The sequence below is a fragment of the Pistacia vera genome, unplaced genomic scaffold (genome assembly GCF_008641045.1).
Source record: "Pistacia vera cultivar Batoury unplaced genomic scaffold, PisVer_v2 Contig51, whole genome shotgun sequence".
Lineage (NCBI taxonomy): Eukaryota > Viridiplantae > Streptophyta > Magnoliopsida > Sapindales > Anacardiaceae > Pistacia > Pistacia vera.
Genome location: NW_022196346.1, coordinates 372309 through 399085, shown reverse-complemented (window position 1 = coordinate 399085; position 26777 = coordinate 372309). Strand labels below are relative to the sequence as shown.

Genomic DNA, 26777 nt, shown 5'->3' with positions numbered 1-26777 from the left:
TAGTAGACATGAATTTGATCAAGATTTTAGGTGGCCGGTTGCTAATAGAGATAACTACTGGAGCTCTTACTTGACCGATAGTTTTAAGGTCTCGAAGAGTTAATTGAAATACATATAAATTGGTCCGGACACCATAGTCATTAGAAAAGAAAAAAAGAGCGAGCTTAACAATAGCCAAAGAAAAGAAGAATAGTAAGTAATTGAGATGATGTATATTTTGGATGCACGAAAGCACCAGATTGATCCCTTTTACATTCCACAAAAATAAAACAAACATTGTTTGATGTAATCAATGATTTGGGTCAAACCATGTGGGTTAAGGCAGAGAGAGAGGGGTTGTCTTTGTTTGTGTTTCACGTGAATGTCTGTGTGCCTAACAGACATTCACGTTGAGCCTCTTCTTCTCTTAATCTTATATCATTCATCGATCCTCTTAATTTGGTCTTCGTCTTGGTTTCTCGATTTAGGGTTGAGTTCCCATCGCCATAAACAAACCTCACTCAAACCAAGCCTATTTATAGCTGCTCTCTTTTTCATTAATTTAAAAACTGGACGTGGAAGCCATATACACAACCTGTTGATAATAATCTAATTCTATCTTTTCCAACCTAACACACGCTTTGGTTAGAATCAAGTCAACCCTGCATTTGGTTCAGTGAAGCCTAATTTCATTTTTGATGATGAAACCCCCATCCCTCACTCCAAATATTTACTTTTTTGTGTGGTTACAAATTGCTTGAGATTAATTATGTGAGACCCCATTTAATTTTGTCTCTTTTTATACAGTTAATTTAGCTTGTCCATAACTGGGTTGATTTTTATTTTTTTTTATGACGGAGGGTGTCTAGACTAGTTTGTGCAGTATACCTTGTCTAATTCTCTTAGGACCCTAAAATTATCGGCCAGATATGAGTTTCAATAGTTATCCTTATTAGCAGTTGTAACTTGTAGGGACTTGAACTTGAGAGACCATATAAACTTAAATTCTCCTTTGTTTTTTTATCATCAGACCAGCCACTGATGGTTAGATAATTGGGTTGATCTCTAACATGCTTAACAGGACTTGGAAATCTTTCTGTCTTGAAAACTCCTCTCTTAGATCATCAGAATAATTAATCAACAATAACCCAACTTCATTAATTTATTAATTAGCCTTTGATCTATCGTACACTCCAGAGCTCACACACGTTCTCACCTATTATAAATATGCACACTCTCTGCCTCTCTTTCTCTTCAACCTACGCCTAAATTCAAACCACTTTCTTTTCTCCTTATAATTCTTCTTCCTCTTCTTCACCAAGCTAGAGTTACAGGTTTTTTCACATATCAAAAAAATATGGGTGGAAATTCTCCATGCGCCTCCTGCAAGTTGCTCCGTCGCCGTTGCGCTAAAGACTGTATCTTCGCCCCTTACTTTCCCTCCGATGACCCTCACAAGTTCGCCATTGTTCACAAAGTCTTCGGCGCTAGTAACGTCAGCAAAATGTTGCAGGTCCTCTTCTCTATATTTTTTTCTTGTTTGAAAAGAATAACATTATAGTTTCTTTCAAGTTATATTAACTTCTGTTGTTATATAAAAATTGCAGGAGCTTCCGGTTCACCAGAGAGCGGATGCAGTGAGCAGTTTGGTGTACGAAGCGAATGCGCGAGTGAGAGACCCCGTTTACGGATGCGTTGGGGCCATTTCTTTTCTGCAAAACCAGGTTTCTCAGCTGCAAATGCAACTGGCCGTGGCTCAAGCGGAGATGTTATGCATCCAGATGCAGCAAGACCCCATCATGCCGACTCCACAAATAGAAGAAGTCGACCCAGACCACAAGCCGTCTCTTCTCCAGAACAATCTTCCTCATCAGTACCTGAATTTTGCTTCTTCTAGCAATGTTAGAGAGAGCTTCTTTGGACACGACATGGTTTCTTAATAAATTAACTTTTTAAATTTTCTTTTGGCTTTATGCCTTAAATCATTGTTAATTAGTCTTCTTAATCTCTCCACCATTGACAAGTAGTGAAGTCCATTTTTGTTTCTGCTTCTTGTTGACGACTCTGACGATGATCGAAATAGAATAATCAAATCATATAAAGGTAAAGAGATACAGAAGAATTTGTCTCAAAACAAGAGTAAGTGGATGGAGTCAACTATAGCATGTGAGAGCTGAAGTAACTTAGAAATTTCTGAGTACTTTAAACTTAGTTTAATTAAGCTAATTAATTAAGTAATAAACTTGTATAAGCCAAAAAGGTCGGTGACTTCTAAATTAAACAATCTGTGACATAAATTCTTAGTAATTAATAAATTATTTACGGCGATTTAATTACTGTTCTTGTGCTATATACAATGATCGATCAAAGAAAGAACTATTTTATGAAACCCTTTTATCATTAAAGAGGTTACGATAGAGATATATTTGGTTGGTTTTTCGACCTTTTGTCGTATCTTTCATTGATGACAAAATTAACATTCAAACTGATTTTGAATCCCCGCTCCATCTTGAGACTTGTCTAGAGTTTTGAAAATATTAATAACCATTAAAAGCTAAAATAAATTTTGTATTCATTAAAATCAAAGTTAAGCATTACCTTAGGTTGCCGAGTGGTCGAATAAGGATTCTGGGATGTATTACTCAAAAGATTTTGGTTGATTTCTCTGGTTGCTATAGGATGACCATTGAGGATTATTGGTCATTAACTTTAGGTTTGGAAGATTAGTTGATGGTGCGTGAACTAATTAAACATCCCGATTATCAAAAAAAAAAAAAAAAAATTATCAATTAGGTTACGATAGAGATATATTTGTTGTTGGTTTTTCGACCTTTTTCATGTGATGACAAATTTAACATCAAATTGAATTTGAATCCTCGCTCTACTTGAGACTTGTCTAGAGTTTTGAAGGTATCGTTATGCTATTAAAAGCTAAACATAATTTTGTATTCATTAAAATCAAAGTTAAGCCTTACTTAGCGAGTGATCGAATAAGAACTTTGAGGTATATTATCAAGAGGTCCTGATCAGTTTGATTTTTCTCGGTTGCTAATACGATAACATTGGAGGATTACTTAATGTAGTTACAGGATCCTGAGAGATTAGTTAGGTACACAAGCTGGCCAGACCCCAGTTAAAAAAAAAAAAAAAATCAAAGTTAATATGAAGAAAGGATTAATATAATGGTTAATCAAATAATAATTAAGAATAGAAGGGGGAGGTGGCATTATGTCAAAAATTGTTTAGTGAGTTCACGTGGGGCAGTGGGAGGAAGTGGGAGGTCATGGAAGAAGTAGTAGTATTGAAGTTTAGTTTAATTTAATTTAATTAAATTAAAATAATATATATTAATCTAAATCCATCTCTTATACAAGTATGTGTCGAATCAAAGTAATAGTTTTAGATGGTAAGAGAGAAAAACAAAGGGACAAGAACTGACTGAAAGATTCCTCATTTAATTTTAGGTTTTGTTTCAATATCACCATTCCATCAATCCATCCACTTATCAAATCCAGCTTTTATTGAAGCAATTTTTAGCTGTAACATTAGTTTGATTATAGAATATATAAATCATATAATATAATTATAATTTCTCAATAGTAAGTTTGAAATTATCAAAAATTCCACTGAGATCATGTTAATTTACTTACTGATTTAAAACATATAATATGGACTCCATAACTGTTCATATACATGAGAGTCTTGTAACCCACTTAAATTTCTATGTTGGTTATAGTTTTTGACTTTGTATAAGAAATTAATTTGATATTTATTATCAAGGAAAGTTTAGTTTGATTTCTTTTTCAAAACGTGTATCATGAAATATCAAAATTTCCAATAATTTTGCATGCTACATATTTGTGATTACCTTTCACAAATGACGATAATTAGTAGAAAATTCTTCGATGCGAGCGATTCTATTCTTTTGTTAACAACAATTATTGATACGTAATTTGTTTCCGCTCTAGGTACTAATTGAGTATGGTTATAATTAAGTATTAGTTTGTAATATTGTATATTATTGTGTATCGTATTATAAATCTAATCGTGGATTTAAATTCACTGATTTTTATATATATACTTGATACAACTAACCCGACAATTTAAATTCTAAATATGAGATAGGGTTTGATTTGCGGCAAATTCGATCTAGATTAATTTTATATACACAAAAGAGACAAATTTGTCCAGGAAATTCTAGAAATTAGAACCATTCGGCGCGAGTACATGAAACTTCCATGGTGGATTCGACAAAGGAAGTGAAAGAGTCAAATGAAGTTGATGAAAGTGATAATCAAACAACAATCAAAAATTAAATTAATAAATCACTATAACCAGACAAAAATAACATGCCCTTTTGCTATCAACTTCTGCTTTGATAATTTATGGAGACAAGAAAGGAGGTGTACCTTTTTCTTTTCTTTGAGGGCTCGAGGTAATACTTCCAACAACAAGGTTGTTTTGTTTGTTTGTTTTTCCTCTCAATTTTAATTCCCTTTTTTATTTATTTATTATCTGTTATGCCTAGAAAAATAGGCTGACATCAGCTTGTCAGCATAGATGGTTAGAGCTTAAGAAAGTTCTATAACCACCAGATGTAGCCACATCGCGTGGTGACTGAGACACATGTCTTGTTAGTGATAGGATACGCAGGTTGGTGAAAGGCTAAAAAAGGTCACATGTCCAATCCCTACACAGTGAGGAAATCACTCGGGCAGGTGGTAGTAATGGGACGCAAAGAAGGAGTCATGGACATTTGCCCCACTTGCAGATTTATAATCATTACTTAATTCATCCACTATAAATAGAAGGCTCTCCTCCGTTGTGGGATTGACTAACTTTTTCTTTGAAATAGCATACTGATGACTACTTTTTCTTTGAAATAGCATACTCTCTCTCTCTCTCTCTCTCCCTATTGTATTTCTAAGCCATAAATCAGTTCGTTGAACGCGACCTGACTTTATTCATCAATATAATACCAGTGGAGTAGGATTCGCCTTGTGAGCATCCGAACCACTAAACATTGTTCTTCACCTTTGAATTAGCAATACTTCCATAATCAGTGAGACTTCTGAGTCGCTCAAATTTCCCACATGCGAATAGGTGGTGTCAAAATCAAGCATCAACATTATCATTAATTAATTAATCCATGAATTTAACAAAGAAAAAAATAAAAAAGAAATAGTATCATCTTGAGCTCCCTGAATTGATTAAAATCATAGAATGATGACTAATCTATAGGTAGTTAAATATTTATTAATGTAGGCTTTTACAGGACACCCCTGATGTTAGTGAAAGAACAAGGAGTTCTACAGGTTTTAGAAGAAACACTTACACCTGAAAAGTTTATTCGGATGAAAAATCACAATGACTAATATACCCTATTTGTCAATAATCAAATATAAATGGTTATTTTTCACAAACATCATTCATTACAAGGTGTAAGTGTTCTATTCTGAAATATGTTAGTCTCCTGTTTTTTACTAAACTTGAGGGGTGTACATAAAAAAACCTTGTAAAAGGATCGTAACTTTGCATAGTCAAAGTTGTATATATAATTTTCTCTACACAATTTCTTGGGAACTCCATGAATTCAAAATTTTCATATTTTCCTCGTTTTGAAATCCAGTAAAAATAATGCTTGCTCTGTAGCAGACTGCAGAACTTTAATTAGGAGCAGTTAAGCAAAGATCAGTAAACATTGCTGGGAAATTCAACATCAGATTTTGCAAAGAGAAATTTATTATGGCCAACTTTATTGTTCTGATATTAGTTGGGCAGATATAAGTAAATATTAATCAACCCTTTTCAGGGACAAATAGTACATATGAAGTGGAAACATTGCATTAACATTACTCATGATCAAACATCAAGCTGAAAAAATGGAGAATCATCCAGCTTCTGGATTGATCCGTCATTATCACATGGTTGAATAATGAACTTGAGACTGGCAATGCCAGAAGGAACGGTGAGGTTAGAAACATAAAAGGCTTGTACGTGTGCAACCCCAAGATACTTGTGCGCCCCTTCTCGTCTTCCATGTCGGTTTTGAAAGGTTTCTTCTCTGAGTTTCTCGACATAGACATTATACTTTGGGTACTGCAAGAATATCCTCTCCAATAATCCCCAGCTGATCTTCATACTAAGATTTTTGGAACCCTGAGAACCTGAAGTCCATTCAATATATTCACCCTCGACACGCCATGAACTAGATGGAGGGAAGTGTGAACTCTGTCCTGCAGTTTTAACCGTGAGGTGACCAAGCATTGCAAAATATTCTGCAGGACCGTGAGCTAAATCTACAGGATCTGGCCTGTAACATACAGCACTAATTCCTGTTATTATGTCTCCATTCTTTACAATTCCACCCTCCAGTATGAGCCATCCTGAAGCCTTTTGAATTTGATATGGCACAATGTTATGACTGAATTTTCCTGAGAATTGATCCGTTCGCTTAGCTGTAACAAAAACTCTCTTTTTTTCTTCTGTGGCAGAAGAGAACTCCACAATAAGGCCCAGTAGAGAATTTTCTTTTGATTTCACCTACAGTAATTGCACTGCTCACAGTGAGTCTAGATAACAGTAGAAAAACGATGGCTGTATATTATAAGATTTAGTTTCTAGCTGCTCAATATCCTTTAATTTAGATATGTCTGTCATCTGCATATTGTCAGAGTAATATAAGGACATTGATATAATCTTAGCATTTTCCCCTAGTACAGTAACCTTAATCCATAGAAGAATTAGCTTACAGAATATGAGAAGTGGACAGGTGAATCCCCCAAAAGAAGCTCTCCCTCAAAGAGCCTTGCAGTGAACTGGGCATTGTTTTCAAGAGTTCCTTTAAATGTGAGGTTCCCTCCTCCGCTATAAGATGCTTCTTTGAAGCTAAATTTACAAAATGTATGTTTAACTTAGGCAAAATTTGACAAATAAAATCAATTGAAAAGTATATATGAATATACATACAGGTTATGACAAAAGGGAAAATGAACTATGCAAGGCGTGTAGGAGATAATTATTGATCCTTAGAGACTCACACAAATTCTTTTAACTTGCAAGATAAGATATGAAATATGAAGCTTCACAGATAAATTCAAAATATTCTAAAATCAGGTTTTAATAGCTAATGCTTTAGAACTTAAAGCATTCTACACATAACTAAATCATATAGCATGTCTCGTACTATCAGTAAAAATGAACATTTTAAGAAGTCTGCAAGAAATTACACTACATGAGAGATACACGATGTTAAAACTTACTCGACTAGAACTTGAATGGTATCTGAATTGGGATCATCATTAAACTTAAGAAAAGGCTGCCAAAATTACATTAGAAAGTTAAAGATTGAAAAAGCTGGCTAACAAGATCAACATGAGTAACATACCAAAAATATATTGTAATATTGCAAATCAATATATTCAGTTGTATGTTCAATTCTATACAATGTACAGAAGACAATCATATCCACTCAGGCCATACCTGAAACCCTTGGGAAGAAATGTTATTCCAAGAAGCATTTGATACTTGTCCTCCCTCAATAGAAATATGTAAACCACGTCCCTGCACAATAGTGGTGACAGTCAGCATTTACGGAACAGGCATACTGAGATCCCACAATCTGCAATTGAAACAAAGTATGCCAAATTTTAATTGACCACAAGTGTCTTCACCGAATTCCAACTCTTTGTATTAATATTTTTAAAACAACATACTATGTTTCACACCTGCTTACCGGTTGGTTAGAATCAAACCAGCCAAAATGAATAAACAAACAGATGTTTTTTACCGCGATCTCAGAGATGAGATCCACCCAATGGATTGTCCCTTTATTATGTTTGCCAAAATCAAACTGACTTTTAGCAGCCACTACAGGGAACCCAGGGCATTTTTCAGGGAGGTGATAACATTCTTTCCATTTATCAGTAACAGGAGATTGATAAGCAGTAATGTAATGCTAGAGAGGGTGTAACTCATTTTATGTAAAGCTTTCTGCCAAAGTTTTAAAGGTGATTGATAAAAACATCTTGATAATAATGTTTTAGAGGTAACTTATGCCAGTTGCTTTCAGATGCCGAATTCTTAGCATAGTCTTAGCATAGTGACATGTAAGAAATAAACAAGTTCAACATAGTTGCAACCTGATCAAAGTTTGTGTAGAATGGCAAAGCTTTTGGATACTTTTGTAGAATCCCCCATGACTTCTCAACAAGGGACCACCAACTGCAAAACCAAGGCATACAAAAATGACCTCACCAACAGTTGTGTAAGACTCACAGGATACTTGAACATACAAACATGTATGAATCATACTACTAAAAGAAAAATTGCAGTAAAAGATGATCTAAACAGTATAAACAGACGGAAAGAGTCATTGTTGAAGATTGCTCCTGGTAGAAGTAAAGGATTGTTGACTGGGCAATTAAAATAACTTTTTAGGCTTAGCTAAAAAAATTTAGAAATCTATTCTCATATTTCTTGTCACACAGCAAAAGGGTCCATGTGGTGTCAGTCCCACATGGTATTACCTTCTATGGTAATGCAATCGTACTTAAAATTTGTATATATATCAAAAGCTCAGATGGAGATTAGTCTTCAGACTGTAACAATGCTTTCATACATGGAACCAAAAAGGGAAAGAAAGGTGGAAATCTTGAGATGGTGAACTTGGCATGTCAAAGCATTATGCAACAGGAAAGTCTAGCATGTCCATAGCATAGTCAAAAGAATAAATAACACACTAAGAAAAGAACTTATCATTAAATATCAACCTCAATATATAAGATCAAATTCATAAAATTCTTAACTAGAGACAAGTGTTACCGATTTTGGGCAGTCTCAAAATCAGGTGGTTGCTTAGTCTCATAGACCCATCCAGGAGCAAATATGGCAGCTGACACATCATCCTTCCTTAGCAAATCAAGCGCAACATTTGTCTGATATACAAAGAATTTTATAATTAACAAAAAAAACTCCAGCTGCCACTCAAATTCAATAGATAAAACAGGAATATATAATAATTCAAACCACCAGTTCATTAGCTAAACTTAATCTATAGCTCATGTCATCATCCTTATTTTGCAAATCAAGTTCAGCTCATTTCTAGTAAGCAAAGAGTCAAGAATCCATATTACATGGCACTTTGAAATGATTTCACTACTTATTTAAGAACAAAAGTAATAACAACAATAAAGCACATAACTTAAACCAGACCACTGATAAGATTAGGTCACTTTGGTTCAACTTAGTCTACAAAAGTTAAACTTATCTTTTTTGTAGCACCGCAGATGGTACAAGAGTCTTAGAGTGCACAATGATATATTGGACAACAGTAGCAGGTCATTGGCAGGGATGATGACACTTACTGTAGTTATGCACGTGAACAAGGAATAATGTCGGACACAATGCAATTTGGTAGCAGCAATGATGCATATTTAGTTTTCAAATATTGCATATGTCTTGAATTTTGAAATCATATCCACCAATCAAACATTAGAAGAGAAATGTGAAAATTTGAATAAGATAAACCAAACATTTTTTTTTCTTTAATCCAAACACAATATTCATGTTTGAATAATGGTACTTGCTCACTGAGGACATATAGTCAGACATTAACTACGAAGAAAAAGCAAAAATGCATAGTGAAATCATATTTGCATAATACCTTTCCCAGAATCAATTGAATAGGAATCACAAGAACCAACAAAAAAGTCAAATTATATAACAAAGATTCACTAACACATAAAATCAATGGCACACATACGTTCCATTTTCCACCACCATAAGTGTTCCTTCCAAATACATCTATTCCCATGTAGACATCATACCGTCTATCACCAGCAACTGCTGCTGAAAGCTTCGGGTAGTTTTCCTGCATGACACCCAATAAAATTTTTATTAAGAGACAACAATAAAATATTTCTTATGGGAGATGAAAACAAGGCTTCACCTTCCATGTATAGTTTACAAATATGCCGTCACAGAGATCAAAGAAAGGCTTATTTTTTTCGTTCAGTTGATCTTGCCAGCTAAGATCCCCATCAACTGTAACACTATCATACCTGCAACGCGACAATTATCCAGCAAATAGAAACTAATTTTGGTTCAAAGCAACATCAAATTCAAGTGACCGGACATGTTGTATACACTTTAAGTCCTGAACTCACCAGATAACCAAAGATCCCTGCACTAAGGAGTGCATAGTCTGTGTTAAATGGCTGATAAATTCTTTCATATTAGGAATTTGCTTTACATCCAATTTAACCTCCATATTAAGCTGCAAGTACAACAGTTCCTTAGTCAGCAACAGATGGGACTCCCAAACACACACACACAAATGCATGCAAGAAAAAAGTTATAACCTTGAAGTAAACTTGATTTCGTTCTCCATTTACATTGTTTTATATTTATATCAAGATTTTAAGGAAAAGCACTTTCTGCTTATAATATTAGCAAAGAAATTTTAAAAGTAAATGACTCTATGTAGTAGATAGAACTGCCCAAAGCTAGAATAAAATTGAAAAGATGCAAATTTGGTAAGAGAAAATATACCAGCCACCCATCAAACCCTAATTTAGAAGCAAGCTCTGCCAAGCGCTCAGCATACAAGTGAGTAGACTCCTTTGTTGAGAGCAATTCATTGGCTATAATACTTCCTTCATCCCATTCCAAGATAAAAGTCCCTAGTACCTTCAATTCCATGGACACAAGCAAGAATATCATATTCAATACAAATCTCTTCAGCCGTCATTTCTTTTCTTTTTTCCCTCAAACACATTGAGAACAAAGTAGACTATCAAAATCTCAAGCAAACAAACAATACATTTTGCATATAACTAGTCAAATTCAAAAAAGAACTTGCTCAAAATTCTGAAATCGAGCTTATATATTCAATTAACTCACTCAAATTAAGCAGATTTTAATTCTATTTCTAAAAAAACATACTAGCATTAACATAAATTTCAGACCACCCAAGTACTCCTCCCCCCCCCCCAACCAAAAAAAAAAAAAAAAAAAATAATTAAAAACTTGTGATTCAATGTATAACCAACTCAACGCTGAAACATGAACAATAAAATCAAAATGAACACTTAACAATACCCACAAATAAGCTTGCAACAAATTTCACAAACAATAAGTAAAAAATTATTGAAAAAAGCAAGGCATTTTTGCATACAACTGGTGAAATTCAATAAGAACTATCTCAAAATTCTGAAATTCAGCTTGTATGTTCAATTAAACTTGCTGAAATTAAGCGCATTCAATTCTTTAGCAATTAAAAACATTAACATTAAAAATAAATAAAAAAAAAAAAAAAAATTACCTTAACGCCATGGCTGTGAGCTGTATAGTCAACAAGGAGGTGGCAAAGTGACCAAATTATGTGAAAAATAAACAAAAATATCCAACAGGTACCAATGCCAGATGGCGTACGCGTCAGCCATGGTCCCACCGGGCCCACTTATCATCCACGTAACCACCTTGCATGTCATGGCAAACCAAGATCTGCGCCGGTTCGGTAGCTGAAACGCCGCATTTGGAAGAAACACTGGACTTGTTAAAAGGGTAGGGAAAGGAGTCAAAGTAAACGCGAGAGACTTAAGGTCTTTGAGGGTTTTGATCGGATAGGAGATGGGAACGGACGGCTTTGATGGGTCGAAGGGTGGAGGACCTGTGACTGAACTTGAATTTGAGGTTCAGGTTGAGCTTCAGCTTGAGCCCTGGTGATGAAGAGTGAAAAGGAGAGAGAATTAAGTTGAGTATCGCGGAGAGATTTAGGGTCTCACGGGTTATATAGGCGCGAAGAAGAGAAAGTATGGACATGGAACATGAGTTCGGAACATGCGACGAAGCTCACCTCCTGTTCTGGAATTAATTGTCTTGGTCTAGGTCTGTTCTGTTCTTTTCATCGTTATACTTATTCCACATTTCCACTGGTGGGAATTTTAATCTTATATATATATTCATATTAAATTTATGAAAATTCTAGAATGAATTGAATAAATCATAATTAAAGAATAAAGTTTTGGATTTTTTTTTTGTGTAAGCGTTTAGAAATATTCTTCTTTAGTGGAGATTCTATAGAATCTTTGTCTTTGCCTCTTTTAAGTATAAGTTATCTTAATATTTAAAAATAGTTGTAAAGTAATTACCTAATTAAAAATTTCCAGCATTACATAAGGGTATTTTATAATTTCTCATTAAAAAAAAAAAACCTCTAAATCCATAGGACATTTAGAAAATTTTAACGATAAAATAAAACTTAACCATTTGACGTGGGACCGGATGACAGCCTTAAATTACCCAGAGATCTTGTGTTCGACTTCCACAAATGGCCCACCTTAGATTACCCGAAAATCTTGTGTGCGAGTCCACTAAATGATACTCTATATTGTGACTTAATGATCCATTAAGCTTGTGAAGTGTTCAATGATCCCAATAGACTTTGCCAGAGTTAGTTAAGATAAGTATAAAAATAGTTCACATACCTGATCACAAAAAATAAAATTAAAAAATTAAACCTTTAAAGGGAAGTGCCACTGTGCTATCTCTTTGGAATCTAAGTTGGTTTAAATCAAGATTGGGTGCACAAAGAATAAAGGAAGTAGAACTTTTTCATTGTAATTGGTGAAAGACAGCAGGCTGTCTAATAGATGATAATATTGATGGTCACGTGACTATATTAATTCTGCAAGTCTTTGAAGTTGCATCTACACCACTGTTCTTTATCCAATTCATGGCAGAGCTATAGGAACTATCCTGTCAATAGTCAATTCCAGTTTAACCAGGGCTAATTTTACAATCGACAATTCAATATACCACAGTTTAAAAATTTTATTAAATATTTTTGCATCATTGCCAATGACTAAATGTTGAGGTACATTTTTGTGTTAACATCTCTACTTTTGCTGCATATCTCTTATGTCTGACCTAACAATACCTAACAACGCTATGCATGGAATACCAGGAAAAAGAAAAGGTCTCTCAGCACCAAAATTACCACTCACTTAAGACCTCACAGGGAATAACCAAGAGTGAAGCTCCATCACTATTGAAGTTGTCTGTCACAGTTCTGTTACGACGATGGCATTTAATCTGTAGAAGTGTGGACACTGACTATTGTGGGTCTAAAGTCTGTCTTCATTTTGAGTCCTACCCAAACCCAGTCAACATCTAAATTCGCAAGACCACAACCTGCATAATTTAGACAGCACTCAAAGTAACTCTTCAGTTCCAGTTAATTCGCAAATTCACTTTCGTCTATATTTCCCTTTTTCAGCTTTTTGAGTAGACGGTAATCTCGTGCCCACTCATCATCATCCTCAACTGCTTGGGAGACGTCTCTGTTTGGCTGTTTTCTTCCTCATAACAGTAGTTGCATCCTTTGGTGTTTTGTGGGTTTCTGGAATTTTGGTTCTTGCTGTTGTGCTTCTTTCTTTGCTGCAGATTCTTCTTCCTGTTTCTCACGATATTTGTCCTAATTGAAAAATGATATTTTCAGCTATTATTGCAGGCTTGATATTATCACAGCACATGTAGAAAAGCACATTAGAGAGAAAAATAAAAATAAAAATGATGGTTCTAATACAAGAATCTAGTTTCCTCTCATACTTAAAACTATGAAGAAAAGAATATTGAATCAACAAGAGCCTGTGAATTCTTCATATACTTGATGTCCTCCCAATTGATTCTTCAACTGGAGTGAAACCCTTGGTGGAAAGTGAATGGTTCTTTACCTCAGGCATTGAAGGAAGCTGTAGTAAGCCATAGCCCATAGCCAACTTACCAATCTCAAGTTCTTTCCACCTGTAAAATACAAGAGAAGAAAAATGTGTTAATAAAAAAATAGATAAAAGCAAACAGCTATAGACTAAAAAAAAGAGTAGTAACCTGAAGATGTAAGAGCATTGATGCTCTTTATAGCACGGATATAAGAAACAAATGCTCTGAGTCCTTTTTCCATCACATCACGATCTTTTTTGGCAGCAGACCGTATCTGAAACAAGTGTGGGCAGATATTGGATCAATTGCCATAAAATAAGGTGAAAAACAATGTAGATACTATTTCGGGCCAGCTGGGCCATGGTTCTAGAGATATCAATTTCGCCTATAATCATTTTCTTTTGCTAATAGCAAGATATCCAGAACAATTCAAACCATGAGCTAAAATGGGAAGAGTATCCACTGTAGAAATTGTGCTTACCTGAGGAACTACATCAGAAACATATCAGTGATTTTCTCTGTAGAGGAACCCTTCTTATGCGCAGGATTCTACATAAGCTTCCTCCTGCATAAAACAAATAAACATTCACCTTGTAATTTTCTTAGAGGAAAACAAGTCTAACAAATAATCACCAAACAGATGCACAAAAAATACCTTTGGTGATAAAAAAACAATTGAACTTCCTTGTTTACCCAATCGAGCAGTTCGACCAACTCGGTGAATGAAAACATTTGGATCTTGAGGTGGATCATACTGCAAAAGTAACAAACAAAAATCAAGCATTTGTAAAATTACATGAATCCAAAAGTGTAATTTGTGTATTTTGCAAAGCTACCGAATTATACAATCAACACCGGGAATGTCAAGTCCACGTGCTGCAACTCAGTACATAGAAGAATGCCACTTGAAAGGGACGTGAATGAAGCTAATGCTTTCTCCCTAGAGTCTATGGGCGTAAAAAGTTAAAATAAGTCAGAATACAGAATGGGCACTACAAAATTGTATCTTAGAGACTAACAAACTATTCCAATATCCAAAATATTACTGCTTCATCTTTCCATGAAGGGGGATCAAAGAAAGACCCTTTAAAACAGCCAAACGCGGAAGAACAACTCCCCAGTAGTCAACACAAGCACAAGTCATAAAATATCTGAAGCAAGAAGGAAATCATTTTAACCAATTATGATAGCTCATTGGCCCCTAGTTTCAAAGAGATTGCACTATCCATCCTTTGAGAAATGTCCACGTAGAACTTACATTATAGTTTTTTAGAACTGTTCTTAATAAGGAGATCAATGATGTGATGGTTTCTTATCTTTCACATTCAAATACTGCAGAATCAAAGAAGAAATCAATTTCAATGCAAATTGCAAAGACTCAATAAGTTTTGAAAACCAAGAATGAACATTCATATTGCATGCAATCATTAGGCTTTGAGAAGAAGGAATATCATTAATCTAGGTTAATCAAGGTTGAATCAAATAGTGGAATTCAGTCTTACAGAATAATAATATTCTTATTGCAATTCTATGAATTCAATCAATTCAATTCAGTTCTGCGTAGCCAAATGCAACATAAATGTAAATAAATAAATCCACATGCAGCATACCTCAAGGGGAAGGCCTGAAGGTGTTTTTGAAGAGGCTAATGTTGAGATGATGCTGAACCAGGCTGCGATTTTGCTTCTGCTCGAACTTCAACCCTCACAGGATTCCTCAGCCTGCTTTGGACAGCTCTTCAACAGCCTCCGTTTGAGTAGCTGAAAAAAGACCAGTTCTACGAAGCTTTGGCAAACGAGATTTATGTAACTTATCTGTTTCTGAAATCCCATATTAAGAGTCTGTCAGCTTCATCTAGAATCAAAATCTGCATACCAAACGCTGTAAAAAATCCAGTCATCTCCGCATAACAAACATAATCAATGCTACTTCGCATATAGCAAATTCTCAATTGCTTATACAAAAAATAAAAATTGCTACATTTGGTAATTAAAATGAATTGATTAATTCTTCAAAACAAACTACCTCAAGGTCCTGAAATCTAAAACACCATACGTTCCATTATGTCATTAACCGCCCAGGCGTACCAATCAATAAATTGTTCCTTCCTCCTCTATCTTCTTCATATCTGTTTCACATCAACACCACCCACAAGAAGCATAGCCTTAACATTCGACAACGTAGAAATGAAAGGCTGAGCAACGATAAAATTGCGATGATAACTCCCTTGTGGCGATATAATCATTCCCATACCTGTAACATAGCAAACCAATTACTTATCTCACAAAAACACAGCTAAAATGGGCAATAAAATAACAAGAATACAAATTATTAACTAAAAATCTCCAGTAACTGAAGTAAAAGCTAATTCAGTTCTTGAGGTCTTCTAAAAATTGGAACTTTTCTATGTACTTCAAGCAAGAGGGACCTGGTGAGGTTTTGGAGGAGAAGTGGGGCGGCGGAGGATTTCCACGAAGGGACAAAAAGCTAGAGTTTTACCGGAGCCGGTGGCGGCGTCGACAGAGACGTCTTTCTAGCTGATAGCAAAGGGATAGTGGCGGCTTGAACTGGCGTACAGAACTCGAAGCCGGTTCTGTCAAGGCTTCGAGAACCGGACGGAGAGCGGCGGCTTAAGATCGAAAAGCGAGTGTCCGTTAACGCTTTGTTGGGGCTAGAGTCCATAGCAGTAAGCAGCAGTTACAGAGTTCCAGAGAAGCGCGCTTCGAAATTTTTTAGGCACCGTACCTATTAGGCTATTACTGCATTACGAACCAAAACGGCATCGAAACGTCGTTTCTCCCATGGAGTGGTTAAATATTTACGAGGGAATTCCAATAAATTGTCCATTATTGATAAAGAAGGAAATGGTCATTTTTAAAATTTAGAAAATAGCCAATTAAGTACTGATTTTACAATTATATCCTAAAGTAGTTATAATTAAATCCACAGGCTAGGTTAACAGTGACCAAACGGTGTCGTATCAAAATAGTAGGGCATTACAAATACTCGGAAGCCTTCTGCCGCCAACCCCTTTCAGCTTTACTTCTCTCGAGCCTTAAACTGCGCCGTCGGTAGCCGACATCGATCGGAGAAGAAAGCTCGTATCAGGTAAATTAAATCCTCTCGTCAAGCTCCTCTCATCTTTTTTAAATAAGATGAATAAAATTTGAAACTTCTATGTGTTCCTATCTTTGCTAGGTTTGGTGATAGGATTCAATTTTCAACATATTTATACTTGTGTATTGCTAGAGTTATCAGTTTTTGATGTGAAGTAAGGGTTATACTAGGACACCAGCCCTGTGTTAACACTGTGCCGATAATTTATGGTTTAGTTATGAGTAGCAAAGTTTTGATTTCATGTAACTATAGTTTAGGGACGGTATTATATAAAATAGTTGTATAACTGAAAAATCATTTATATTATAATCAAACCTTTCGAGTAATGTTGCCAGTTATTTGGCCTGTGCCGTGGTACAGTCAGGGAAGTTAACGTGCATTTTCTTTGATTGTTTGCTGGGTTCATTTAAAGCTGGTTTATGTATTAGTCTTGTTTGGTTATTGTTTTGGCCATTGCTTTTCTTGTTTTTAATGGTAATAGTTGATTTCCAATTGGAATTTTGAAAATGAATGGAGCCACAGCGTGGCTAACAGTATGAAATTTGCATTTATGCGTATCCAACAGAATTTTTTTAAGGGAAGAATTTGCTTTTGCACTATACAGTTCAGACAAATCCCTGCTACCATGGAAGTTGAAACAGTTTCATCTCAAACCCAAAAGGAGTCTGGCTCTTTGCCACCAAAGCCACAGTTTGAGCCTTTGAAGGCACATGAGATGTCTGATGGTCGAGTGCAGTTCCGGAGGGTCTCTGTCCCACCTCATCGGTATTCACCTCTCAAGAAAGCATGGATGGACATCTACACTCCGGTATATGAGCAGATGAAGATTGACATCCGTATGAATCTCAAGGCTCGTAGAGTTGAATTGAAGACTAGACCAGACACACCAGACATTAGTAACCTACAGAAGTGCGCGGATTTTGTGCACGCATTCATGCTAGGTTTCGATGTTATAGATGCTATTGCTCTTTTGCGTATTGATGAGCTGTATGTGGAATCTTTTGAGATCAAGGATGTCAAAACACTTCGTGGTGAGCATTTGTCTCGTGCTATCGGAAGGCTGTCTGGTAAAGGTGGCAAAACAAAGTTTACTATTGAAAATACGACAAGGACAAGGATTGTGATTGCAGACACAAAAATTCACATACTTGGATCTTTTGCCAGCATTAAAATTGCAAGGGATTCACTTTGCAGCCTCATTTTAGGTTCACCTGCTGGAAAAGTGTACTCAAAACTTAGAGCAGTTAGTGCTAGACTGGCAGAAAGGTTTTGATCATTCTTATTTCTGTCTGTCTTTAATACTTTTCCCTGATTCATGAATTCTTGGATGTTCTATTGTAAGATTGGATATGATGAGTATAACGAAAGAGAGAGTAGCAGCTAAGGTTTTGTCTGTCAAATTCAGGAAACACTAGTACATGAAATGGTCATGGAAGAAGTATTCATTAAGTATCATTATATTAAGTTGTCAAGGAAGTAACTTTGAGAGGATTCATTCTTTTTGTTATGTGCTATTATCTTCGCATAAGCAGTAATTGTATTTGTGCAGGTGGATTGACTGATTTATAACGTGTTAAACCCTATGCCTGCATGTGTGTGGCTATTAGTCCAAATGTTGAATCTGTTTTATTCTTTATTTTCTGCAACAATTTGCTTTTTTACTTGCTCTCTTGCTTCGAACGATATCTATCCAGCTTTACCAGCATCCAATTAACGACCTTATGTCTACATTTTGCTTCATGATATCTGTGCAATGAGTGTCATGAACACTTATCAGATTGATCTGTGTGCATGGAGCTGCGGAAATGTTCAAATTTTGAACTTGCGAAGAAACTCGGGAATGGTATGCAATCCTATCAGAATTATTGTATGTCCAGTTCATCTTCTGAAAAATCTAGATGATGTATTTGTGTTTATCCAGGGAAGACTAGCTCTATAAAGATATATGATGAATTATTATAGAGGTTTTAGCTGGGATTTGCCATATTTGTTGGGTGTATATGATTTTCGCTGCTTGCAATCCAGAATTGAAACAAAGCAGTGAATGTAGCTGTCGTTTTGTCCCTGGCCCCAAGTACCAAACAACTATTAATTACCAATTGACCAATAACATTCACTCTAAAGATTTGTCTCTAAGTACCTCCCTTTATTCTCAATTTTCACATCTGAGTACCTTCGTCTCTGTCAAAAATTTCACGACACAGTAGAAAACAGTGAGATAATTTAGTTATTTTTTCAGTAAAATTTTAAAGTTGAGTGATATCACAATGCTGATTTGATAATTCAATCAATACTGATTACATTAATTAAAATATTATTATATGGAACAAACAAAAGCTTTGGGGGCTTTTTAGAATACTTCTAAACTTGTGGGTTTGACAGAATTAAACTAAAACTTAAACTCTTCGTCAAGTAGCGAAGTTGTAATTGTTTTCTTCTCTTGTGCCATTTTCCCCATCTCGGACCTCTCCCCGAGTCCTTGTCTTTCTGCAACAATGAGATAAAATAAAACATCAGGAAAAAGGGTAAACAAATTTAAAACCCCCGAAAAAAATTCCTGGCTCGTCGGTTCCAATGATGAAGATGGGAGGCGATTTATTAAAATGGCTTTTCATCATTCTCTTAGCTCTTGTTCTTCTCCGTGTTTACTCGGTCTCCGCCGTCTGTGAACTCAGTTTCACTGACCATGACAAGCGCATTAACTATAGCTTGGCCACTCCTCTCGCTATGTTCCCTCACGGTGTCCTCAGTGAAGACGGGTGAGTACTTTCTCTCCATTTAGTGTTGTAATTTTGTTTATTGATCTGGGCGGTTTATATTTTGCATGACGTGATTTCCAGCTAAAAAAATGGGACTTAATGTGACTACTTATTGTTTATGTTATCATTTTTTATTCTCAGTTGAACGGGAATCGTTCGTGATTGGTTGCAAGAGTTATTGAAATAAACTAATGCAATTAACTAGTTGATTTTTTTGTCAATACTCGCTGGTTCAGCTTGTTGAATCTCTTGTGACTGTGTAGGAGGTCGGAATTGATTTAAATTTACAAACTTTAAAAAAAAAAAAAAATTGAGAAAAAAAATTGTTTTTGTTACTTAAAGCTAGGCGCTTTTCAACATTGACGGTTAGTTTAATGGTCAGTCTCAAAGTTGAAATGGGTTTTGGGAATTTATAGTTTATTGAAAAATGTATAATTGAATAGTATTTTGTTTTCTTTGATAGTATTTTTAATGGGGCAGATGTGATTTAACTGAAATTCTTTTTTTGGATAAGGTGATTTAACTGAAATTCGTTTATGTAATTGCTGCAGATTCTATAAGGTGGCTGTGAATGAGACTGTGCTCTGGTTTCAGGTTGGCTCCATCAGGTCACATTTTATTTCTTTGTTGAATTAGTGATTTTTATTTTTACTATGAGCTTTTTCCATACATTTTAGGCTGTATAACTACCCTTTCTTGTTTGATTCCTATGTGCTTATGTAAAAATACCCAGTTGGTTGTTGTGTCTGATAATTGACTTGTTCATGTTAAGTTACTTAAGTTGGGAATTTTGATGGTTCAATGCTGCAATGGATTGTACTAGAACCTTGTTGAATTTAGGCTCAGTAGCTTTTAGATTAGAGTTCAAATGCTATGGTTGATCCAGCTAGACAATGGCCTTTTAGAGACAGTTATTCACTTGATATGGCTTTACTTGTAGTTGATTCATGATTGAGTTTTTTTTTTTTCTTTTGGAGCAGCTTTGCGATGAGATGTTATTCAATCATGACCCACCTAGATGTGTTGACTGCTTGGTAATTCCTTCTGGAAATTATCAGATTTATAATCTTAATATTGATGAGCCTAATAGGCTATATTGAGTATTCATTATTGACTAACTCATTTCATGTCTTGTTTTGACGCTCTCTTGGTTTTGTAGGACTGCGGGGGTCCATCACGCTGTGGATCAGAATGTAGTGCACTTGTGGCAAACAACATCGATGGTAAAAAAATTATATTTTAATTTTGGGATTTCTATTGAATTAAGTTGTGGTAGAACCAATGAAGAAGGGGAAGTGATGAGAAGAGATGTAAATCACAAAAACATAACATGACTCAATTTATTGTCAACCTTGATGATCTCCTTTTAGATTTATTGGGTCCTTTTATAATTGGAACATGATCGACAGTATACTAGATTAAGAGATAATCATTCTTAGGCTTCTAATAGGATCTTTGTGGTATATGCAGGTTATGATGTATGCAATACTATTGGGCTTGTATCACGCACAAATATAAAGGTTATGGGTAAGGTCTATTTGCCCCTTTCTATCTTTTTGGGCCATCTCTTCAGTCTTTTACCAAAAAAAAAAAAAAAATGATACTTCTTTTTTATTCTGGGTATGATTTCCTGCCATGCATTTTAGTAATACATAATATGTTCACTAAAGTAGTTTGCCTATAGCATCGTCTGTAAATATGTGTATTTGTGTTTATTTTTCATCACTTTTGATGCCATGGCTTAATTAGATAATTTATTTCACATTCGTATGTGAATTCAGTTCTAGCGTACTGATGATTGCTCTATTATTATGAACATGACAGATAAAAAGAATCCCCACAAGGGTGTCATTGTTAATATGTCAAATATTGGCCCAAAGCAGAATTGTTCGCTTTCTGTAACTGTCGTTTGTGATCAGGATGGAGTTCAAGTGAGGATTTTTCCTTGGAATTATTTTAAATTTTTAATATATTAGATTTTCCTCATAGTTTTTGGTATCTCGTTCATGACCTATCAACTCCCTACTATTCTTTTTTACAGGGGCCGCAGTCTATGGAGAAATTAGGGACCTGTGATTTTGTGAGTGTTTAGAAAAATCATACAGTTCCTCTTTCCTTAATGTTTTATGATTTAGACTTCTAAAATCAAATGACCTCTAATTTGTGATACAAGCAATGTGTAGTTGTGGCATACACACGCACACGGGTTAGGTAGCCTTCAAGTTGATTATCTTACTTCTTTAACAGGCTACAGTGCTGCGGCATCCTGCTGGTTGTGCAACAGTTGTATCTATTGCTGGAAGAGGATTGGGCTGGTTTGGAACCTTCATAACAATGTAATGGTTTTAATCTTTCCTAGCATTTACTTACAAATGGAAGCAATTTGGTGACTCGTTATAGTTGGAGTATAGATTGACTTTGTTGCTCTGATTTTCAGAATCTTTTGCCTCTTTGGAAGCTATCTGCTAGCTGGTACAGTTTATCGATTTTTTTTCCTTGGAGTTCGTGGTGTAAATGTAGGTTTTCTCTTTGATTCTATGTTTTTAATTTTCTCTATAATTCAACTCTTATTAACAGATGATCTGGTCCATATATTTTTTTCCTTCTAAGTCAAAGCAATTCATCTATGCTGTGCTTCAAAATTTCTTGCTCTGTAATTCTACCTTGGACCATTATGGACATAGTTGAGTCTGTGCCATCTAATGTGAGGCTCATAAACACTTTGAGTAAATAGGTGATCACTGGCTAAATCCAGTGAGCTTTGATGGTGTATTAGATTGGGATGAGAATGATGACAAGAAATGGTGGTGGGCAGGAATGTCTCTGTTATCTTGAATAGAAACCAAGGCATTCTTATGTCAAGCAAGCGTTGAATGACCTCATTAATCTCCTTCCATTGCTCACTTCCTAATTGTATGGTGGCAGTCTGATTTATATGTTATTCCTGTTTGCTGTGGTTGTGTTCACTTCATTATTAATTTTTTCCCTTTAATATCACTTAATCATTTCCTCATATTTGATATAAATTCTTGTCATTTTCTTTTCTATGCCTCGCTGAGTGAATGCAACATACTTTACTTGTATGAGCTGGAGTATTGTCAATTTTATAATATTGGGTGGAAATTAATGCTCTTGCCTACAGATACTGATAGTAGTACATGTACAGTACACATGTTTTTATGTGTGAGACTGATGAGACCCTTAGTGTGCTGGTCTATTGTAGGAAACAGAAGGTTGTGAAGTAGGGGATTTTGGTGATGTTGGCAGGAAACTTCCATGGGTTAGGCTAGGACAGGTGGCGATTGGGGGTTGGGACAGCAAAGGAATTTAGTTAGGGAGAGAGAGAGAGAGAGAGAGAGAGAGCTGGAGGATAAAAAGAGAGGGAGAGAGCAGATTAGGGGAGAGGAGAATATAGGGAAATTTGGGAGGAGCTAACCCTCGAAGTTAGCAATTAGGGAGGAGCTGGCCCTCAAAGTCCAGCATTGTTTTTCCTTTCATATTTTGATTTTGTCCTTTTGGGTTGGTGTGCCGGGTATATTTTGTTGTGTGCTGCCATTGTTATCAGTTTGTTGAGTATCAATACACATATCTATTTTCTTCCTATGTCTTGGCTGTTGGCTGTTATTATTTTACTGTTTTGTTGAGTTTTGGGAGTGGGTTCTCATCAGAGACTGATCTGACTCTTGGCACCTATATGTGCAGTATACATGTTATTCTAATTTTCACTCTTCTCCTCTTACTGCTTCAGGCAATTCCAAACTTGGATACTTGGACCAGCTTACCGCACAGAACACAGGTACTCTTTCTTTTTATTGTAATTTATATAACTTGAGTTGTTGGTGTTATGGGAAGGGAAAAATTGAAAAGAAGATTCAAATAGCGTGCCATGCATGTAGGCTTAGCTTTTAACAAAATCAATGTTAGATGGGAGCAATATCATAAGGTAATATGGATATTTCAATGGCCAGGAGGGAAAAGACTAATTCAACTACCAGTTCATTTGTTGTAATTTTACATGTTTTATATTCAATCTCAATATCTAGAAGAAAGTATTGTGGCACTTATTAGTGTTACAATTATGTATCCTGTTCCCCTGTTCTCGCAGAGTTTTTTTACATCTTTGGTACGGAGATTTAGAGGATCGTCTGAAGGGCATCGAAGCTCCTATTCTCGTGTCAACTTTTGAGCAATTGCAAGCTTGCTCTAGATGTAGTGGATATATCAGTTTTTAGATATCTCAGTTCCGCAATGCAATATGTGCCAACAAGTGCAAAGTTTTTGCATCTGGGCAATATCCTACAGTTTTGCATGTTTGCTTTGTCATGGCAGATTCTTAGTGTTCGCTGCAGAGCTCTCACATTTCTGTGGCATATACATATAAACAGTGCTCGTTTTCTGCTTCCAAGTTCCCATCAATCATATGATTTTTTTGGTAAAAAAGAATAATTGTTTACTATTCCATTTATTGTAGTCTGTTAAAATGCTGACTAGGGAAAAATGTGTTACCAATATATTTTTCATTTTCTCTCTGAATGACATTTTGGTAGATACACATCGTTTGAGTTTTACCTGTTTTCAAGCGTTTTTCTGCCGAATGACCTGAGTTTCTGAAGCATGATCATTGGAAGATGCCCAGAAACTAGGGTAAACGGTAAAATCTACTGCTTGAAGTTGATTGTAGAGAATGAAGATAAAATCTACCTTCCATGCAATTCACTGCTTATAATGAGGAATGAGCCAGGGTTTTTTTACAGAAAAGGAAATCAATATAACAATCACTTCCCCTTTCTGATGCAATGAGTTTCAAGTGGCTATGCTTATTATGCAGGAACTTTTTTCTGGGGGAAGAGCTGAATGGCCAGATTCAGAGCCTGGTCTTCCCCTTTATACAGATTGGAAATTAAGTTTAAAAGCAAGAGTTAAGTGTGGGTTCCATTCCATTAAACTATAATCATTCCAAACCAACCCTTCATCTACAAGTCATCAAAAATGGTTACCAGTTACCACCACTGATAAAGATGTTTTGACATAATTATATGAACATCCCACATCTTTGGTTTGTATGCAATCATGTTCAAAAACCATAAACTATTAGAAGCCTCTAATCATGAAAATGTAACTTACTTTGTTAGCAATAATATCTTATTAACTAACATTAATTATGGGTTTTTTCTGTTAATATAAATATCATCTATAAACCGTTTACTCTTCTCTATTTTATTGTATGTACAACCAGTTAATCATGGGACGTGTTTGTGTTGCCCACATGAACATAGAATCCTTGAATCGTAAAAAGTAGAAGTAAGTTTACCGAAGATTATCTCTCATAAACCACCACGGGTGGTTGAATGGTCAATTATGACTTTTGGGTATATTACTCAAAAGATTTTAAGTTCGATTCATATCTGTTAATAGGGGTAGCCACTAGAGTTCTTATCCTGTCGTCAGTTTTAAAGTCTTGAGCGATTAGTTGAGGTGTACACAAACTGGCTCGGACACTTTTGATCATAAAAAAAAAAAATAAAAAAAAAAATAATTCCCACCTAGAAACAAATATGAGGTGTGAAAGCAAGTAAACTGCCATTGAGAATGAAGCATAGAGAGAAGTCCTTAGTAGTTGATGTATAAAACAAAATTTGGTGATTGAAATTTCATCAGCCAGCCGTGAATCAACTACTCCATTGTTTGGAGTGTAGAAAACGATTGTCGAATGACTACTTATAATAAAATAATTAATCACCTAAAATGTACACTTAACAAGTACCCACCTCTTTGACAATTTTATTAATTACTTATTTAATTCTTAATTACTCATGTCTACGTTTGAACTTCAACCACATTATGTATAATAAATATGTAAGCTTCTGTTACTAAATTAAGTAAAAAAATTCTTAAGACAAATCATGCATCATCCCAATTTGTGCCTATAATTTAATAAATTATTTTCATACTTTAGATTTTGACCCATGAACTAATGGAGGATAATTAGAACAAAAACAAAAATCAAAATTATAAATTTGCTTTAATCAACATTCTTTCTTGAATAAATATAAAAAAAAAAATTTAGTAAAATTAATTTCATCCACCTTTAAGAGATCGTTAAATTTCAAACACTGTATAGATTTTAAAAAAATGTTAAATACTCCTTACTAGGCCCATTTTTTGAACTTTTACGGGTTTTTGATAATATTAAGGTTTTTAATCATTTTAAAAGATTGTTGGACACTTGAGACTTAATAATTTCTTGGAATCATGGTTTTAAAACATGAATCTTACTGACCATTTTGATGGGGAACTGGTCCCTAATCTAGTCCATTGTATTGTTAAAACTTGGACTGGATTGACCCAAGGTTGAATAGGCAAAACAATGTTGAACCGTGATTCAACTGTTGGGTTAGAGAAAGGATTGAATAAAAAATGTATGTTCCAAGAGAATGAACGGTCGTTTGTCTATCCTCTAAGCCGTTTCAAGCAAGAACGATCATGTTCCCTCAAGTCCTTCATAATTCTACCCAAAAAGAGAAAAGTTTTAAAATTTTATTACGTCATGCTAACGTCAACGTGACATCATCAGCCTGACCCATCAGTCAGACCGACCGACCCAAGAACCGAATCAAGACTGTATATGTGTGTTTCAAGTTCAAAGCATCATATATAGAATCAAGAGAAATCNCCGTTTCAAGCAAGAACGATCATGTTCCCTCAAGTCCTTCATAATTCTACCCAAAACGAGAAAAGTTTTAAAATTTTATTACGTCATGCTAACGTCAACGTGACATCATCAGCCTGACCCATCAGTCAGACCGACCGACCCAAGAACCGAATCAAGACTGTATATGTGTGTTTCAAGTTCAAAGCATCATATATAGAATCAAGAGAAATCCGTAGGCAACTAATTATGAGTGAGCATAGAATAAATTAATCAATCTTTGGTGTGAGTTGGTTGTATTCGATGAGGATTATTATTAGGGTAAATAAAGAAATTAACATGTGAGAGGCAACAACAACTTGAAGCTGATATGATACCAAATATTCACCTAAAACCCATTAAAAAAAAATATATATATATAATTTAAGTTGCTCACTCTTTTCCATTAAAGGCTCTGTGTATAAATTATCAAAGTATAGACAATGATATGCAACCTTTCAAGAACTTCACTTAACTTAGAAGCTAAGGGAAAACAATGGCTTCTCTTACAA

General features: G+C 35.2%; 4 protein-coding genes and 1 pseudogene across 5 annotated transcripts; 3 read left to right on the top strand and 2 right to left on the bottom strand.

Annotated features, from left to right (window-relative positions):
- Window positions 1-1231: 1231 nt before the first annotated feature.
- Window positions 1232-2012, top strand: LOC116106077 (LOB domain-containing protein 12-like). Its single transcript, XM_031392428.1, has 2 exons — window positions 1232-1492; window positions 1587-2012. Exons 1-2 carry the CDS (start codon window positions 1337-1339, stop codon window positions 1917-1919), a joined length of 489 nt encoding a protein of 162 aa, XP_031248288.1. The 5' UTR covers window positions 1232-1336; the 3' UTR covers window positions 1920-2012.
- A 3709-nt stretch (window positions 2013-5721) lies between these two features.
- Window positions 5722-10725, bottom strand: LOC116106075 (cytosolic endo-beta-N-acetylglucosaminidase 1). Its single transcript, XM_031392425.1, has 10 exons — window positions 10531-10725; window positions 10146-10255; window positions 9929-10040; window positions 9743-9850; window positions 8803-8915; window positions 8121-8202; window positions 7462-7542; window positions 7242-7297; window positions 6732-6867; window positions 5722-6522 (listed from the first exon to the last, which is right to left on the bottom strand). Exons 1-10 carry the CDS (start codon window positions 10699-10701, stop codon window positions 5842-5844), a joined length of 1650 nt encoding a protein of 549 aa, XP_031248285.1. The 5' UTR covers window positions 10702-10725; the 3' UTR covers window positions 5722-5841.
- A 2468-nt stretch (window positions 10726-13193) lies between these two features.
- On the bottom strand, window positions 13194-16383 carry LOC116106187 (annotated as a pseudogene).
- Window positions 16384-16701: 318 nt separating this feature from the next.
- On the top strand, window positions 16702-18382 carry LOC116106188 (RNA-binding protein pno1-like). The gene is made up of 2 exons (XM_031392528.1): window positions 16702-16809; window positions 17423-18382. The coding sequence occupies exon 2, from the start codon at window positions 17444-17446 to the stop codon at window positions 18089-18091; it is 648 nt and encodes a 215-aa protein (XP_031248388.1). The 5' UTR covers window positions 16702-16809; window positions 17423-17443; the 3' UTR covers window positions 18092-18382.
- Window positions 18383-19293: 911 nt separating this feature from the next.
- Window positions 19294-24277, top strand: LOC116106199. Of its 2 annotated transcripts, XM_031392542.1 has the most exons (11): window positions 19294-19577; window positions 20129-20171; window positions 20558-20611; window positions 20737-20800; window positions 21048-21104; window positions 21402-21508; window positions 21619-21657; window positions 21825-21913; window positions 22015-22093; window positions 23326-23373; window positions 23683-24277. In XM_031392542.1, exons 1-11 carry the CDS (start codon window positions 19393-19395, stop codon window positions 23761-23763), a joined length of 846 nt encoding a protein of 281 aa, XP_031248402.1. In that variant the 5' UTR covers window positions 19294-19392; the 3' UTR covers window positions 23764-24277. The 2 variants fall into 2 exon arrangements, with proteins under 2 accessions (XP_031248402.1, XP_031248403.1); XM_031392543.1 differs by lacking the exon at window positions 20558-20611.
- Window positions 24278-26777: the final 2500 nt, after the last annotated feature.